This window comes from Pangasianodon hypophthalmus, chromosome 1, assembly GCF_027358585.1.
Source record: "Pangasianodon hypophthalmus isolate fPanHyp1 chromosome 1, fPanHyp1.pri, whole genome shotgun sequence".
Lineage (NCBI taxonomy): Eukaryota > Metazoa > Chordata > Actinopteri > Siluriformes > Pangasiidae > Pangasianodon > Pangasianodon hypophthalmus.
This window is the reverse complement of record NC_069710.1, coordinates 12,052,197-12,067,169: the sequence shown is the minus strand read 5'-3', so window position 1 is coordinate 12,067,169 and position 14,973 is coordinate 12,052,197. Positions and strand designations below refer to the sequence as shown.

At 43.2% G+C, this 14,973-nt stretch overlaps 3 protein-coding genes across 9 annotated transcripts; 1 reads left to right on the top strand and 2 right to left on the bottom strand.

Annotated features, from left to right (window-relative positions):
* Positions 1 to 19: 19 nt before the first annotated feature.
* c1h8orf33 (chromosome 1 C8orf33 homolog) lies at positions 20 to 5,476 on the bottom strand. 7 transcript variants are annotated; one of them, XM_034303648.2, is made up of 7 exons: positions 5,193 to 5,283; positions 4,995 to 5,059; positions 4,733 to 4,831; positions 2,531 to 2,913; positions 2,276 to 2,366; positions 1,916 to 2,062; positions 20 to 490 (listed from the first exon to the last, which is right to left on the bottom strand). In XM_034303648.2, the coding sequence occupies exons 4-7, from the start codon at positions 2,909 to 2,911 to the stop codon at positions 288 to 290; spliced, it is 822 nt and encodes a 273-aa protein (XP_034159539.1). In that variant the 5' UTR covers positions 2,912 to 2,913; positions 4,733 to 4,831; positions 4,995 to 5,059; positions 5,193 to 5,283; the 3' UTR covers positions 20 to 287. The 7 variants fall into 7 exon arrangements, with proteins under 7 accessions (XP_034159539.1, XP_034159535.1, XP_053093042.1 ...); XM_034303644.2 differs by having other exon boundaries at positions 4,995 to 5,062; positions 5,193 to 5,282; XM_053237067.1 differs by lacking the exon at positions 4,995 to 5,059 and having other exon boundaries at positions 2,531 to 2,939; positions 5,193 to 5,476.
* A 157-nt stretch (positions 5,477 to 5,633) lies between these two features.
* h3f3d (H3 histone, family 3D) lies at positions 5,634 to 9,209 on the top strand. The gene is made up of 4 exons (XM_026926278.3): positions 5,634 to 5,784; positions 6,789 to 6,941; positions 7,154 to 7,307; positions 8,687 to 9,209. Exons 2-4 carry the CDS (start codon positions 6,814 to 6,816, stop codon positions 8,813 to 8,815), a joined length of 411 nt encoding a protein of 136 aa, XP_026782079.1. The 5' UTR covers positions 5,634 to 5,784; positions 6,789 to 6,813; the 3' UTR covers positions 8,816 to 9,209.
* Positions 9,210 to 12,043: 2,834 nt separating this feature from the next.
* On the bottom strand, positions 12,044 to 14,970 carry LOC113534146 (protein CCSMST1). The gene is made up of 2 exons (XM_026926765.3): positions 14,815 to 14,970; positions 12,044 to 13,156 (listed from the first exon to the last, which is right to left on the bottom strand). Exons 1-2 carry the CDS (start codon positions 14,895 to 14,897, stop codon positions 12,781 to 12,783), a joined length of 459 nt encoding a protein of 152 aa, XP_026782566.3. The 5' UTR covers positions 14,898 to 14,970; the 3' UTR covers positions 12,044 to 12,780.
* Between the last annotated feature and the right edge of the window lie 3 nt (positions 14,971 to 14,973).

The following is a 14,973-nucleotide window of genomic DNA, read 5'->3' as shown; positions in this document are numbered from 1 at the left end:
CTGACGTCACAGGGAGACATTGTTATTATTGTTAGCGCTCTGACAGTGGAGTTTAATAGGAGAACAATTTTCAACCATCGCAAACACAACATTCAGGTTTCACTGTTTGTTCCTAAAGACAAAAGGACAAGAGCAGATTCTCTGACGTTTCTCAGCTCCGCAGTCACCCTGAAACGGCAGCAGGAGTTTTATTGAACAACATCAGAATGCTGTATACTTCATTTTAGAAAAATACACGTTTATAAAGTCACACGGCGTGGTTGGGTTTTTCCGCGCAGAGAGGACGATCAGAGGTTGAAGTTGAAGCGAAACTCCTCTCCTGAAGGTCTGAACACGAATCTGTCCCCGACTCCGTCTGTCTGCTCAGCAGGAAGTGAAGCCTGGCTAGCGTCTGTGCTGTGTGCTGGAGGTCTGTGAGTCTCAGCGCGCCGGTGGTACACCGATCCACAACAAGGCTCTGACACACACGACACCTTCGCCGAGGACATCGCTATGGAAACGCATTATAGAGCTACATTCAGTTATACACACTTACACCCGAGAGTATGAGTCTGAACTGTCTGTCTCTCACAGAACTGTCTGTCTCTCGTCTGTCTCTACACAGAACTGTCTGTCTCTCACAGAACTGTCTGTCTCTTGTCTGTGTCTCACAGAACTGTCTGTCTCTCACAAACTGTCTGTCTCTCGTCTGTGTCTCACAGAACTGTCTGTCTCTCACAGAACTGTCTGTCTCTTGTCTGTCTCTCACAGAACTGTCTGTCTCTCGTCTGTCTCTACACAGAACTGTCTGTCTCTACACAGAACTGTCTGTCTCTTGTCTGTCTCCACACAGAACTGTCTGTCTCTACACAGAACTGTCTGTCTCTTGTCTGTCTCCACACAGAACTGTCTGTCTCTCACAGAACTGTCTGTCTCTTGTCTGTCTCCACACAGAACTGTCTGTCTCTTGTCTGTGTCTCACAGAACTGTCTGTCTCTCGTCTGTGTCTCACAGAACTGTCTGTCTCTCACACAACTGTCTGTCTCTCACAGAACTGTCTGTCTCTCACAGAACTGTCTGTCTCTCACAGAACTGTCTGTCTCTTGTCTGTCTCCACACAGAACTGTCTGTCTCTTGTCTGTGTCTCACAGAACTGTCTGTCTCTCGTCTGTGTCTCACAGAACTGTCTGTCTCTCACAAACTGTCTGTCTCTCGTCTGTCTCTCACAGAACTGTCTGTCTCTCACAGAACTGTCTGTCTCTTGTCTGTCTCTCACAGAACTGTCTGTCTCTCGTCTGTCTCTACACAGAACTGTCTGTCTCTCACACAACTGTCTGTCTCTTGTCTGTGTCTCACAGAACTGTCTGTCTCTCACAAACTGTCTGTCTCTCGTCTGTGTCTCACAGAACTGTCTGTCTCTCACAGAACTGTCTGTCTCTTGTCTGTCTCTCACAGAACTGTCTGTCTCTTGTCTGTCTCTCACAGAACTGTCTGTCTCTTGTCTGTCTCTCACAAAACTGTCTGTCTCTCACAAAACTGTCTGTCTCTCACAAAACTGTCTGTCTCTCACAAAACTGTCTGTCTCTTGTCTGTCTCTCACAAAACTGTCTGTCTCTTGTCTGTCTCTCACAGAACTGTCTGTCTCTCACAGAACTGTCTGTCTCTTGTCTGTCTCAACACAGAACTGTCTGTCTCTTACAGAACTGTCTGTCTCTCACAGAACTGTCTGTCTCTCACAGAACTGTCTGTCTCTTGTCTGTCTCAACACAGAACTGTCTGTCTCTTACAGAACTGTCTGTCTCTTACAGAATTGTCTGTCTCTTACAGAACTGTCTGTCTCTTACAGAACTGTCTGTCTCTCGTCTGTCTCCACACAGAACTGTCTGTCTCTTGTCTGTCTCTCACCTGTCTCCACACAGGACTGTCTGTCTCTCACCTGAGCAGATCAGTTTGTACTGTCTGTCTTTTTCCTCCTCCATCTTTTTGCGGTAATCTCCGGACACGGCTCTCATCACCTGCCTCTTCTTCACCATCGGTGCTTTGGAGCTGCGCAGAGTCTTTAGAGCACGAGAGGCTTCCTCTCCTATCACACACACACACACACACACACACACACACACACACACACACACACAAACACACAGTTGTGTAGGCTGTTCAGCGGTGGATTAGGGATTTGAATGTGTGTTTATGTGACTGTGCGAGCTCTGTGTGTGTGTGTGTGTGTGTGTGTGTGTGTGAGAGAGAGAGAGAGAGAGAGAGAGAGAGAGAGAGAGAGAGAGAGAGAGAGACTTGCTTTGTTTGGTGGAGGATTTTTGAGTCCTCAGTCCCAACTCAAGCTGCTCAATACACCAGTCCAACTCTCGACTTAGCTGCTGCTCTGGAGTCTGACACACACACACACACACACCTTAATATACTGCATATTAAAAAGCAAAATTCAAATCAACAGAAAAATAGTTTTAAAAGTTTTTCATAGTTTAGCTAAGAGTCTGAGAGTAAACTGCAAGTGTGTGTGTGTGTATGTGTGTGTGTGTGTGTTCTCACTGACCAGTTCAGTGCTCTCCTGCCTAGGCACAGCTTCCGGTACAGCTTCCTCTCCTCCACCCGCTCCTGATTTCTTCTTCTTCTTCTTCTTCTTGGAATTAGGTTTTGAATCCGCACTCGACTCCGAGCCTTTAGCTGCTTCACTCATCACCGTTTTCCCTGCGCTGGGTTTCAGATCACTCTTCTGCTCTGTTCCTGCAGGGATCTGGAAGTTGAAAGCGAAACCCGAGCTGGCTTCTGAATCTGCAGCGTGTCCTGGATGCGACTCGTTAGGATCCATGATGCTTTGGGGCAAGGAGGGAGCAATCTCTGGAGAAAAGTTAAAAGCGAAGGAGTTGTCGCTGCGCTGCCAACGAAACGGAGCCGAAGTACTGCTGTGCTGCATCACTGTTACACACACACACACACACACACTCCACACGATATATAAACATATACAAGACCATTAGTGTCCATGATTTAGTCTGAACTGTCTGTCTCTCACAGAACTGTCTGTCTCAACCAGAACTGTCTGTCTCTCACCTGAGTAAATGAGCCTGAACTGTCTGGCTCTCACCTGAGTAAATGAGTCTGAACTGTCTGTCTCTCACCTGAGTAAATGAGCCTGAACTGTCTGTCTCTCACCTGAGTGAATGAGCCTGAACTGTCTGTCTCTCACCTGAGTAAATGAGCCTGAACTGTCTGTCTCTCACCTGAGTGAATGAGTCTGAACTGTCTGTCTCTCACCTGAGTGAATGAGTCTGAACTGTCTGTCTCTCATCTGAGTGAATGAGTCTGAACTGTCTGTCTCTCACCTGAGTGAATGAGTCTGAACTGTCTGTCTCTCACCTGAGTGAATGAGCCTGAACTGTCTGTCTCTCACCTGAGTGAATGAGTCTGAACTGTCTGTCTCTCACCTGAGTGAATGAGTCTGAACTGTCTGTCTCTCACCTGAGTGAATGAGTCTGAACTGTCTGTCTCTCACCTGAGTGAATGAGCCTGAACTGTCTGTCTCTCACCTGAGTGAATGAGTCTGAACTGTCTGTCTCTCACCTGAGTGAATGAGTCTGAACTGTCTGTCTCTCATCTGAGTGAATGAGTCTGAACTGTCTGTCTCTCACCTGAGTGAATGAGCCTGAACTGTCTGTCTCTCACCTGAGTGAATGAGCCTGAACTGTCTGTCTCTCACCTGAGTAAATGAGCCTGAACTGTCTGTCTCTCACCTGAGTGAATGAGTCTGAACTGTCTGTCTCTCACCTGAGTGAATGAGTCTGAACTGTCTGTCTCTCACCTGAGTGAATGAGCCTGAACTGTCTGTCTCTCATCTGAGTGAATGAGTCTGAACTGTCTGTCTCTCACCTGAGTGAATGAGTCTGAACTGTCTGTCTCTCACCTGAGTGAATGAGCCTGAACTGTCTGTCTCTCACCTGAGTAAATGAGCCTGAACTGTCTGTCTCTCACCTGAGTGAATGAGCCTGAACTGTCTGTCTCTCACCTGAGTGAATGAATCTGAACTGTCTGTCTCTCACCTGAGTGAATGAGCCTGAACTGTCTGTCTCTCATCTGAGTGAATGAGTCTGAACTGTCTGTCTCTCACCTGAGTGAATGAGTCTGAACTGTCTGTCTCTCATCTGAGTGAATGAGCCTGAACTGTCTGTCTCTCACCTGAGTGAATGAGCCTGAACTGTCTGTCTCTCACCTGAGTGAATGAGTCTGAACTGTCTGTCTCTTACCTGAGTGAATGAGTCTGAACTGTCTGTCTCTCACCTGAGTAAATGAGCCTGAACTGTCTGTCTCTTACCTGAGTGAATGAGCCTGAACTGTCTGTCTCTCACCTGAGTAAATGAGCCTGAACTGTCTGTCTCTCACCTGAGTGAATGAGCCTGAACTGTCTGTCTCTTACCTGAGTGAATGAGTCTGAACTGTCTGTCTCTCACCTGAGTGAATGAGTCTGAACTGTCTGTCTCTCATCTGAGTGAATGAGCCTGAACTGTCTGTCTCTCACCTGAGTGAATGAGCCTGAACTGTCTGTCTCTCACCTGAGTGAATGAGTCTGAACTGTCTGTCTCTCATCTGAGTGAATGAGCCTGAACTGTCTGTCTCTCACCTGAGTGAATGAGTCTGAACCATCTGTGTTTGTAACTAGTTGACTTTGAACGTTTGTTCACTTCAAAATCCTGATAATGCATCTTTGATTTCAAAATCATTTTGTTTAAATTTCATTTACCTCTCTCCCGCCGTCCTACTGGTTTGGATGAAGTTCACTTTTCAAATTTATTCCGCTTTTCTTGAGCACAACATTCCTTCATTTTCTGTCCTAAATTCACTGCAAAAAAATCCACAGCAAAATCAGCACCGTGTAGTGAACGTATTCTAACTAACGAGCAAACGCGTAAACCTTGGCCCAAACAACTCCCTTTTTCACAAATAGTACACTATTATGAAACGTTTAAAAAAACGTGAGTTGATGCCCTATGTAGTGCACTTACACAGGAAGTACGGAGCCGTTTGGGATTCGGCCTTTTGTTGACGCGCGTCTTGTTGTGGCTCTTTTCTTCTGGGTGCAATTTAATAAAAATGGGTTTTATACATAGTTAAATACATGACAAATATACACTGTACCTAGACAAAACAACCGCACCTTAAGTGCACTGAATAGTAAAGTAAAACAAAATAATTATAGATACTAATCTCCAGGACCTAGTGGCTCATGGTTAGAGTTGGTGCACCAATAGTGAAGGTCCGTCTAGAAACCCGTGTTTACCTTAATAGTTCCGGCATTTGATCGTGGAAGTGAACGTTAAAAGTAAAATAAAATAAAATAACTATGGAAAAAAGGAAGATGTGGTCAGTGTTGCTTAGACTGAAAGCCTGATCAGATTTAAATCAATTTTTGGGAGGAACGATGAATGACAGGAAATTACAGAAGACGGAAATGTGATGTAAGCTTGGCGGTTGATGAGTATGTGATCCACTGAGTGACTCATTGTGCTGCTGTATACGTGACAGAAAAGAAAATTAACCACACAAGTCTGGCCATGAGTCGAATTATTCAGTTAAAGTCCGTTCAGTATCACACTCTAAACCTCTTTGATTCAACAAACTTAAAAATGCGGCATTCGGCACATCAATCGTTTCAGTTCTGACCAATCAGAAACCTCAGGGGCGGGGCATGTTGCTAATTACGTCATTCGGATATATAAATATGGGGGGGGAGGCAACTGCTTTCCTAAGCGACGTTCCGTGTTTTGGGTCGACGGGGAAATCTAAACAGGACATGTAAGTCACAGTTTTACTGATTCTGTTAAATATATACAAGCTGTGAACTTTGGGTGTTGTTGGAATACTTTAGGTCGTTGTTGAAGGTGGTTTCGTCCTCACAGACTGGTTTGTAGCGCCGGAAAAGCGGCGGTGGTTCAGAGCAGCGTTTTGACTGCGCGAGCCGTCGCTAGCAACAAGCCGATTTTTCGGTGATAATATCCGCTTTTTGTATTTTTCGCCTCTGCGCTTTTTTGTAGGTGAACCACTTGGATTTTTTAACCATTAGTCACATGGTTGACTTCTGCTACTACAGTGTGTGTGAGTGATCTTGGTTGGCGGGCTTTTCCGTGTTTTGACCTGAACAAAGAGAAGAGACTGTAATTGTTATGAGAAGACGCCATGTTGGTTACAAACGTGTGTGTTGAATGTCGTGTAATGGTGGCCGCGGCTATATTTTAATCTTGTTTTGTCTTTTTTTTTTCCACGAAAAAAGCTAATTTTTTATATACACTTTCCTTTTTATACGTTAATTTTTTTTATGAATAAGTTAAACTGTCCTGAGTGTTTTATAAGACAGATGTTGAACACGGGCAAACAATTTAATCCGTTAACAGCGCGCGCGCTATTTCCCCCCTCTCCTAGTAGTATTCAGGAGCGTCCCGCCTTCTAAACTCTGATTGGCTGGATGAATCCTGCGCGCGGATTGGCTAGCTCCGCTGTCTGGCTTGTTTGTGAGGATGTTATAGCCAGTGCTTGGGAAGAGGGCGGAGTTTGTTCAATACGGGTGGGAGGAAAACACGGGTTGATTTTTATTTTTTTTTTTTTAATTAGTGTCTTTAAATAATTGTAATTGAAATACAATTTCTTTAATTATATACAGGAATTCTTTCTTTTTTTTGGCGTGCCATGTCTCCTTCTTCCAGCCTTAATTGGGCCTTGATTAATGTCAGTGTGTATTAATCTTTCAACTGCTGTTTAAAAATGGTGTGTAATTAATCATTAAACATTTTATGCTTATACAGTTGAGAAGACTACTCTGAAAGTGCAATGGCACGTACCAAGCAGACCGCACGTAAATCCACCGGAGGTAAAGCCCCGAGGAAGCAGCTGGCCACCAAAGCCGCCCGCAAAAGCGCGCCCTCTACCGGCGGAGTGAAGAAACCTCACCGATACCGGTAAGCCTTAACGTGGATCACAAGCTTCCTGCGCTGCACGCGTGTTTTCCCTGCTTTCTGATTCCTAATCAGCCCTGCACGAGTTGAATCAAGTGTGCTCCTGCAGGGAAAGCTCCAATATGTGTGAGGAAATTGTGATATGGATGTTTCAGCGTGTCTGCATGCTTGTTGATGCACGTGTCTGATCCACATTTCCTTTCTCTGTTCTCCAGCCCTGGTACTGTGGCTCTCCGAGAGATCCGTCGGTACCAGAAGTCCACTGAGCTGCTGATCCGCAAGCTGCCCTTCCAGCGCCTGGTGAGGGAAATCGCCCAGGACTTCAAGACCGATCTCCGCTTCCAGAGCGCCGCCATCGGAGCGCTGCAGGTCAGCTCAGGGGTTATAAACCGACTAATTCACGCTGAAAGTTGAATTCGCAAGATGGTTTTCAGCCTTAATGCCGTGGCATTTAAATGTACACGGGGTCAAAAGTGGCTATATAGCATCATGTATCAGCTACTGACCTGTGGATTGTCAGTCCATTAACACACTTTGTGCAGTCTTAAGTGTTTGTTTATTCTAACAAACTGACCTAGACTGTATGTATAGAATTTATAATTGCATTTTGAATTATGTTCAAGGTGGTCATGAAGTTTTTAAAAAGAACCAAATTTGGTGTGAATACTTAGAGAAGCAAATCTCATAATTTGGAACGATCTTATTTTGTATTGTGTAGAAAGTTGCAAATTAGTTCGGTCACTTGATCATTTTTTGTGGGCACTTGTGACCACATTTAGATTCGAGGCCGCAAACTTCAGTAATCTTGATGATCAGTGACTTTTAAAACCGCCACCCATGTCAGTCTTGGCTTGTCCAGAATCTGCTGTAACTGATTGGCCAGTCATGTGACACAATTTGATTGCTATTCAAATTTAAACTATGAATAAATGTGCTGTCTGAGCAGGCAAGCTAAAGATGTACATAGGAGATGCTTCTTTAATTTTCCTATTTGGAGTTTTGTAAGTTTTAAATATCCTGTTTAGCCACTTGTGTCCTCCTGACATACGAAGTTAAGATTTGATGCAGTGTCCATTGAATTAAAGATGTTTTTACATATGGAGATTACAGGAACACAGACTTAGACTTAAGCTTGGGATGAGTCTTACAAGCCACACTTGTGACATTACCAGACTCCAGGAAGGTCTCTCAGCCAGGCATTGGAGACATGATGCATTTCCAGCAAACCTTTTCCTTTTTGTAGTTCTGTAATCTTTGTATAGCACCTTTTGGTACCTCTAGGTACAGCTCCAATTGATTTGCAGTGGGAAATGAAATTAAGATGGTGAAATGGGCAGATAATTTGGGGAGATGTAGAATGTAAAAAATTAAAGGAAAAACATAATTGAGATGTGATGTACTTGTAAAAGTAAGAAGTTCTTGTTTACTCAACAATAAATGCCTTTAAAAAAAAAAAAAAAAAATGTTTAAGGTACGTACATGCTTGGTTTAGTTTTGCTGAGATTGCATTAGCGCTTCAGTCTAGTGACCGTCTTGCCCTGAACTTTGGGATAGCCACACTAATTAGAAAATTGACCCGGAGGTTCTGGCTCAACGGCTCCCACTTGCATTCAGAATGGCTCGTCTTCTTTAAAGCACTTCTCATGGCCTGTATTTTTGAGTCGTTTAACATGTAGTCCATGTATGTGTGAATTCCCCCTTCTTCCTCTTTTTGACTCTGCATCTCTTGTGCGTGTGTGTTTCCACAGGAGGCAAGCGAGGCATACCTGGTGGGTCTCTTTGAGGACACCAACCTGTGCGCCATCCACGCCAAGCGCGTCACCATCATGCCCAAGGACATCCAGCTGGCCCGGAGAATTCGTGGCGAGCGCGCTTAAACAGCTCGCTTTGTTTATCTGTATTTTTTAATATTTTTTGGGGGGGTGGCCGGGGGGGAGGGAGTGTCCAGGGTGGGTTCTTACACTCGATTACATGCTCGTTCTAGTTTTAAGCTTAATTTTGTACTATTGTTTTTTTGAGTAGTGATGGTAGGGGAGGGGTCGTCGTGTGGTTCTTGGGCGTGGCAGTAGGGGGCAGTGTCAGAACATTCCGGGAGCTCCTCTCAGGGTTTTAAAGTTTGTATTTTAGACTTTGGTATACCTCTACCCGTGCGCTCTAGTCTGCATGCTACATGGTGATTTATTAGGATGTGTCCATTTTTATTTCTCTCACAACTCTATTTTTCTCCTTCATTGTGGCCATCTGGTTGTAAATAAACTTTCCACTACCTCACTGTGTGTGTGTGTGTGTGCGCAAATGAAGCCACATGAAAATTTGACCGTATGATCAGATATAGCAGCTAATTCACCTGAACTGCTTGAAAGGAGTTGTTCAAGGAGGTTTGTGGTTTTTTTTTTTTTTTTTTTTTTTTTTTCCTTCTTCCCTCTTTGACCATATTAGCAGGTTATTTTATATTTATAAATTAAGACTGCTCTAAAGTGCAAAGGTGTTAAACTACAGACTCAAATTGCAAGTTGCAAAAATTGTTAAACTTCTCTGAATAAATGTGATTGACCAGCTACCTATTTAACCTAGTCCACACATTGAACTCCTGAGGTCAAACATGGCTGCTGCCTCCTACACTCACTCTGTTCTGGACCAGGTTTGGCAATGGTCCAGATGTTTGGGGTGTGACATGTTAATTTTTCTGTTCCTAATGTTTGGAGACAAAATTACTACTTGAGCATAAGGTGTAGCAGGAAGGCATGCATCGGGCCTTTTCCCTGTTCTGGCACCTAGGTGGTCGAATGAACTTCCCCTAGATGTCTGAACATCCAAGTCACTGGCAGTCTTCAACCTACCACTTTCTAAAGTACTTAAATTAGCACTGTATTTAAAAAAAAAAAAAAAAAAGTGCTTGTGTGCTTTTCTTACTACCTCCCCAACTGAGTCTTTAGACTGATAGTATTCTTAGTCTGTTATCTAGTGAATCCGTATCAGGACTTTAAATCACTTCTGTAAGTTACTCTAGATAAGACTATCTGCCAAATGCCATAAATGTAGTTTCATTTTACTCTCTAGTTTTCTATTGTGTTAAAAATGTGATTCCTTGTTTGATTTTTGGGCTCTGGTCCTGTCTCCAGTTGTGTCTGCTAAGAACAGGAATCGCTGGTTAAATTCAAAGAATTTGGGGACCAAGCTCACAGAAACTGGACAAGTGAAGATTGCTACTTCACCTGGTCTTTTCCCCCCATTCTGTTTGTGAAGATCTGCATGATTGTGCAAGTGTACAGGTGTTCCTAATAAAGTGACCAGTCAGTCTATATTGGTTGCGTGAAAAACAACGGACATGGTCCTAAAGCAGATTTAATGAAATCTGGATGTTGATTTAGATCCCAAATGAGTAAGCTGGAGGTGAGATGACATGAGGAAACCTCCAGTACTGAGTATGTTTAAAGGATGTTCATTCTCAGCATTAGGGGCTTGATTTTTCAGCTTTTTAGGGTTTTACCGCCTGGTTTATCTCGATGCCGGAACAACACTCCCTTGCAGTTAGGAGGGGTGAACATTTGGTTACATATGTAACCCTGTTCTTTGAAAACTGGATAACTGCTGCAGTTCCCCTGTCACTCGCATCTAAAGGTATTGTCTGCCATTACCAATGGCTTAGGTCACCACGTAACACTGTGTCAAAGGTGTTAGCATGTGGACGCACGCGCCATCTATTTTACTTGTTGATAAAAAACTTGTGCCTTTTCCTTAATGTAACAGTTTTCAAGTGGAAGTGATTCTTAAGCAGCTCATCAAAAGTGAGCTCGGTTCTCTTTCTGGACTTTTACCACTGGTGAGAAGCTATGTGTACAACAAGCCATTTAGCCATTAAGCAAAATGTAAAGTGGACTGGGACCACTTTGTGTTCACATGACATGAAGCAGTTGAGCTACAAAGTGAACCACAAATGAACTGCACTACGATTCGCTTGTGGGCTGCTATAGAGTTGCCCGAGTTGCGTAATTGTCGTATGCACAAAAATTAATGGATCTGAGAGCACTTGCAATCCTAAAACAGACCAAGTTTGAAAACAAACTCTTTTTACAAGTTCACATTAAATTCTAAAGAAAGTATATAAACAGGTTAGACAATTTGCCTCAGTTCTGCTGCCACATTTAAAATCTGAATCCAAGCATTAAAAACTGTTTGTGTTCTTTTCCTCCTTTGACTGTTGAATTCAGTCAGTTCTTTCGTGAAGAGTAGAACGCTGCACTCCAGGAGCATGACCACACCACTGATGACTCGGACTTCATACGCCTTATCGTAGAAAACTGCAAACTTCTCCCAATTTGCCAGTCATGTATTTATTTTGGTCTTGTGCCAATTCTGAATACTATCTTACGTGTGACTGAGAGTGTATTACAGATAGAGTGAGAGGGAGAGAAGTGGGGCTTCAGGCCTTGCGCACAGGTGTGTGTGAGTATTGACAGTTGAAGTTGAGGCAGAACAGCTTGTGTATTCCAGTGATCCTGAGCACAAATCAGTCAAGACTATAGACACTAAAAGATAGATAGATGGAGGACATGAGAAGAAGGACACAAGTAGACAGATGGAGAGACAGTGTTAATGGTAGAAAGAGAGGAGAGATACAGGCTGATAGATGGATGGGAAGAGTGTGTGGCATTGATAGAGAGATAGCTGAAGTGAGAGCCTCTGTTACACGTACCTTGTCAGTGTGAGAGGGAGAGAAGACGGGCTTCAGGCCATGAACTTTCCGAGCCAGGCTCTGAACATTCCCTCAGTGCAAGTCTATGAGAGTTTTTGGGATTTCTGATCGTCCGCTACGGGAAAACCCTAAGTCTGTTCAGTTGGGATAATGCTGTACTTTTAAACCTGTGATACTTCATCGTTCAACCCCTGAAGCACAGGGAGAACATGCAAACTCCGCACACACAGGGCGGAGGTAATATTCAAACCCCCAACCCTGGAGGTGTGAGGCAACAGTTCTATCCACTAAGCTACCATGTCCCCCCACTTCAATTATCCCTTTATCGATTCTATTCAATTCAATTCTATTTATATAGCACTTTTAACAATGGACATTGTCACAAAGCAGCTTTACAGAAAGCCAGATATAGATTTAACTTCTGATTTATCTTTAATGCGCAAGCCAGAGGCAACAGTGGCAAGGAAAAACTCCCTGAGAAGTCATGAGGAAGATACCTTGAGAGGAACCAGATTCAAAAGAGAAAACATCTCCTTACAGAAAACTGCACCATAGCAATGATTATACTTTTTTTTTTGTTAAACAGTGACACTTTTTAAAATAAAATCTCTGAATGATTTGTTACCATAGAAATAATAATATATTAGAACAAGTGCATTAATATAGAACATGCCCTTAAAAATCGAATTGGAATTATTGTCATCTGAATTATTCCTAACGTACAGGTACATCTTTAAAACTTTAGGCCACGCCTCCTACCGGACTTGTCTTTAAGATGGACCTATGGCTGGTTCTTTTAGCTCTGTGAGGTCCATTTGTCTATTTTTACAGATAACAGCATTTCATACAGTGTCAGAAACCACGTACTGAACAACTCGCCACCTTTTTCCGTGAGTGTGTAATGAAGACCTTTAGCTTGCACCGTGGTAGTTGTAAGGTTCCATTACTTTCAGCTTCATCTGGTACAAAACTGTCTTGGTTGGTGTATTTTGGCTTCACTATTTTCTTTAAACAGAGAGCTCATCAGGACAGACCTGTATTTATTTCCACAATCTCATGACCAAGATGTCGCAGCAATGACAATCATAATATATATAAAATACACATCCGAATAATAATAATAATAATAATAATAATAATACATGTTCATTTTGAACCATCATCAGGTTCTTTTTTGCGTTCCTCTGTCTCCTCCTCCTCCTCCTCCTCCATATTGGTCAGTAACCCGGGTAAGTGTTCAAACAGCTGCTTTTCCAGAATGCGGTCGATGTCGGACTCCTGGCGGAAGATGCACCACAGCAGGAAGCCGATGGTGAAGACGCTGAAGGGCAGGACCTGCCACCACGGCCGCTGGAACCTGCTGCCCATCGAGCGCTCCACCTTCCACGTCCGGTGGCTGGCTTTACTCGTGGAGAACTTGATAGGTTGAGAGAGACTCTCCTTGCCATCTCTGGAGCCTGGAGATTGACGGGGCTTGGCGCAGAGCTGTGAAGTGAGAGACAACGATCGCGAAGTGCATGGCCTAAGGGGGGAAAAAACATCATTATGAGTGTCCAAAGATGTGTACTTTACATACTATATAGTATATATACAGTCAGGTCCATAAGTATTTGGACAGTGACACAGTTTTTGGAATTTGTCCTCTGTACTCCACCACAATAGATTTGAAATGAAGCAATCAAGATGTGAATGAAGTGTAGCCCTCATGAATACAAATACGGACAGTTTACCTCAAGATGCAAGATGATGGGAAGAGGAAAGTATGGAGAAGGAAAGGAAGGGCTCATGATCCAAAGCATACCACATCATCTGTCAAACATGGCGGAGGCAGTGTTATGGCATGGGCATGTATGGCTGCCAATAGAACTGGGTCACTGGTGTTTACTGATAATGTGACTGCTGATAGAAGTAGCAGGATAAATTCTGAAGTGTATAGAGCTATACTTTCTCTCAGATACAGTCAAATGCTGCAGAACTGTTAGGACAGCGCTTCACAGTACCTCAAAAGCAAGCCAAGAGCTTCTTAAGGCAAAGAAATGGAACGTTCTTAAATGGCCCAGTCAGTCACCTGACCTCAACCCAGTTGAGCATGCTTTTCACGTACTGAAGACAAAACTGAAGGCAGAAAGACCCACAAACAAGCAGCAGCTGAAGGCGGCTGCAGTAAAGGCCTGGCAAAGCATCTCAAGGGAGGAAACTCAGCATTTGGTGATGTCCATGGGTTCCAGATTTCAGGCAGTCATTGACTGCAAAGGATATGCATTCAAGTATTAAAATAATCCTAACATGTATGAATGTTAGTTTGTCCAATTACTTTTGAGCCTGTGAAAATGGATGGACTCTGTAAAAAGAAATGTCTCTCTTGAATTAAAGCTGAAAGTCTACACTTCAATCACATCTTGATTGCTTCAAATCCACTGTGGTGGTGTACAGAGGCAAAGTTCCGAAAAATTGTGTCACTGTCCAAATACTTGTATAAACAGGCATGTCACATAGTGGTCAAATGGTCCATTGTTGAGGGGTAGATACAAAACAGATTTTAACGTATAGAGTAATTATAATATATACACAACATGATGTAATTGTGGACAGAGGCTTCGTTCACCGTGTCGTGCACATGGCAGTTAGGTTAACTCTGTCGACGTAAACGCTACACATCCAAGCCTGTGATTGGCTGTTACAAACTAGGCATCCCCAAGACGATTCATTCCAAAAATGGATGTCTTTGAGGAGCGGCAGTCTTCTTCCGATATTCATGGATATTGCCATTCAATTTTAATAGCACCCCCTGCAGCACTGGAGCAGCGAATACGAAACCGCAGAGAGTAGGTGAGCTTGTAAAATTTTGTCTTAACAATGTATGAGCAATATTTTAAGGTTTAATGGAATGAAATAGGTTGGAACAGGTGTCTGCAATCCATTCAGCCATTCATATTAAACCTAATATGATATGATATAATATGATATAATATAATATACAGCTGTAATATGTATAAACACAAAGTCCCTAAATGCATCCCTACAGAGATCCATTACATAGGGTACATCTCTCTACACTATACAGGAGACAATATGTTCAGATGGAAGGCATTTGGGATGCAGTCTTGCTGAGCTGAATCTAAATTAGATAAATTAAAAGCTATATTAGGGATTATATTTATAATAAATGTGCTAACTCACCTCAAAATGACCGGCTTGGATTGTCCAGGACTTAAAGAGTAGCGTAGTAAATTACTAAACACACATCTTCCTGCTTTGGACATGTTACCGTCTTCTCACATTGAGCAAGTGTCCGGTCATTAAACACATGGTGTGCCACTCCGAATTACGTCCGGAGAG

Bases quoted from the DNA above. Each gene is read 5' to 3' on its own strand.
- c1h8orf33 (XM_053237067.1), bottom strand. From the start codon at position 2,911: ATGCAGCACAGCAGTACTTCGGCTCCGTTTCGTTGGCAGCGCAGCGAC. The intron at 2,367-2,530 runs GTCAGTGAGAAC...TGTGTGTGTCAG, and splicing joins GGCAGGAGAGCACTGAACTG to ACTCCAGAGCAGCAGCTAAG. The intron at 491-1,915 runs GTGAGAGACAGA...GCGTTTCCATAG, and splicing joins GTACAAACTGATCTGCTCAG to CGATGTCCTCGGCGAAGGTG.
- h3f3d (XM_026926278.3), top strand. From the start codon at position 6,814: ATGGCACGTACCAAGCAGACCGCACGTAAATCCACCGGAGGTAAAGCC. The intron at 6,942-7,153 runs GTAAGCCTTAAC...TCTGTTCTCCAG, and splicing joins AAGAAACCTCACCGATACCG to CCCTGGTACTGTGGCTCTCC. The intron at 7,308-8,686 runs GTCAGCTCAGGG...GTGTTTCCACAG, and splicing joins CCGCCATCGGAGCGCTGCAG to GAGGCAAGCGAGGCATACCT.
- LOC113534146 (XM_026926765.3), bottom strand. From the start codon at position 14,897: ATGTCCAAAGCAGGAAGATGTGTGTTTAGTAATTTACTACGCTACTCT. The intron at 13,157-14,814 runs GTGAGTTAGCAC...TTCCCCCCTTAG, and splicing joins TCCAAGCCGGTCATTTTGAG to GCCATGCACTTCGCGATCGT.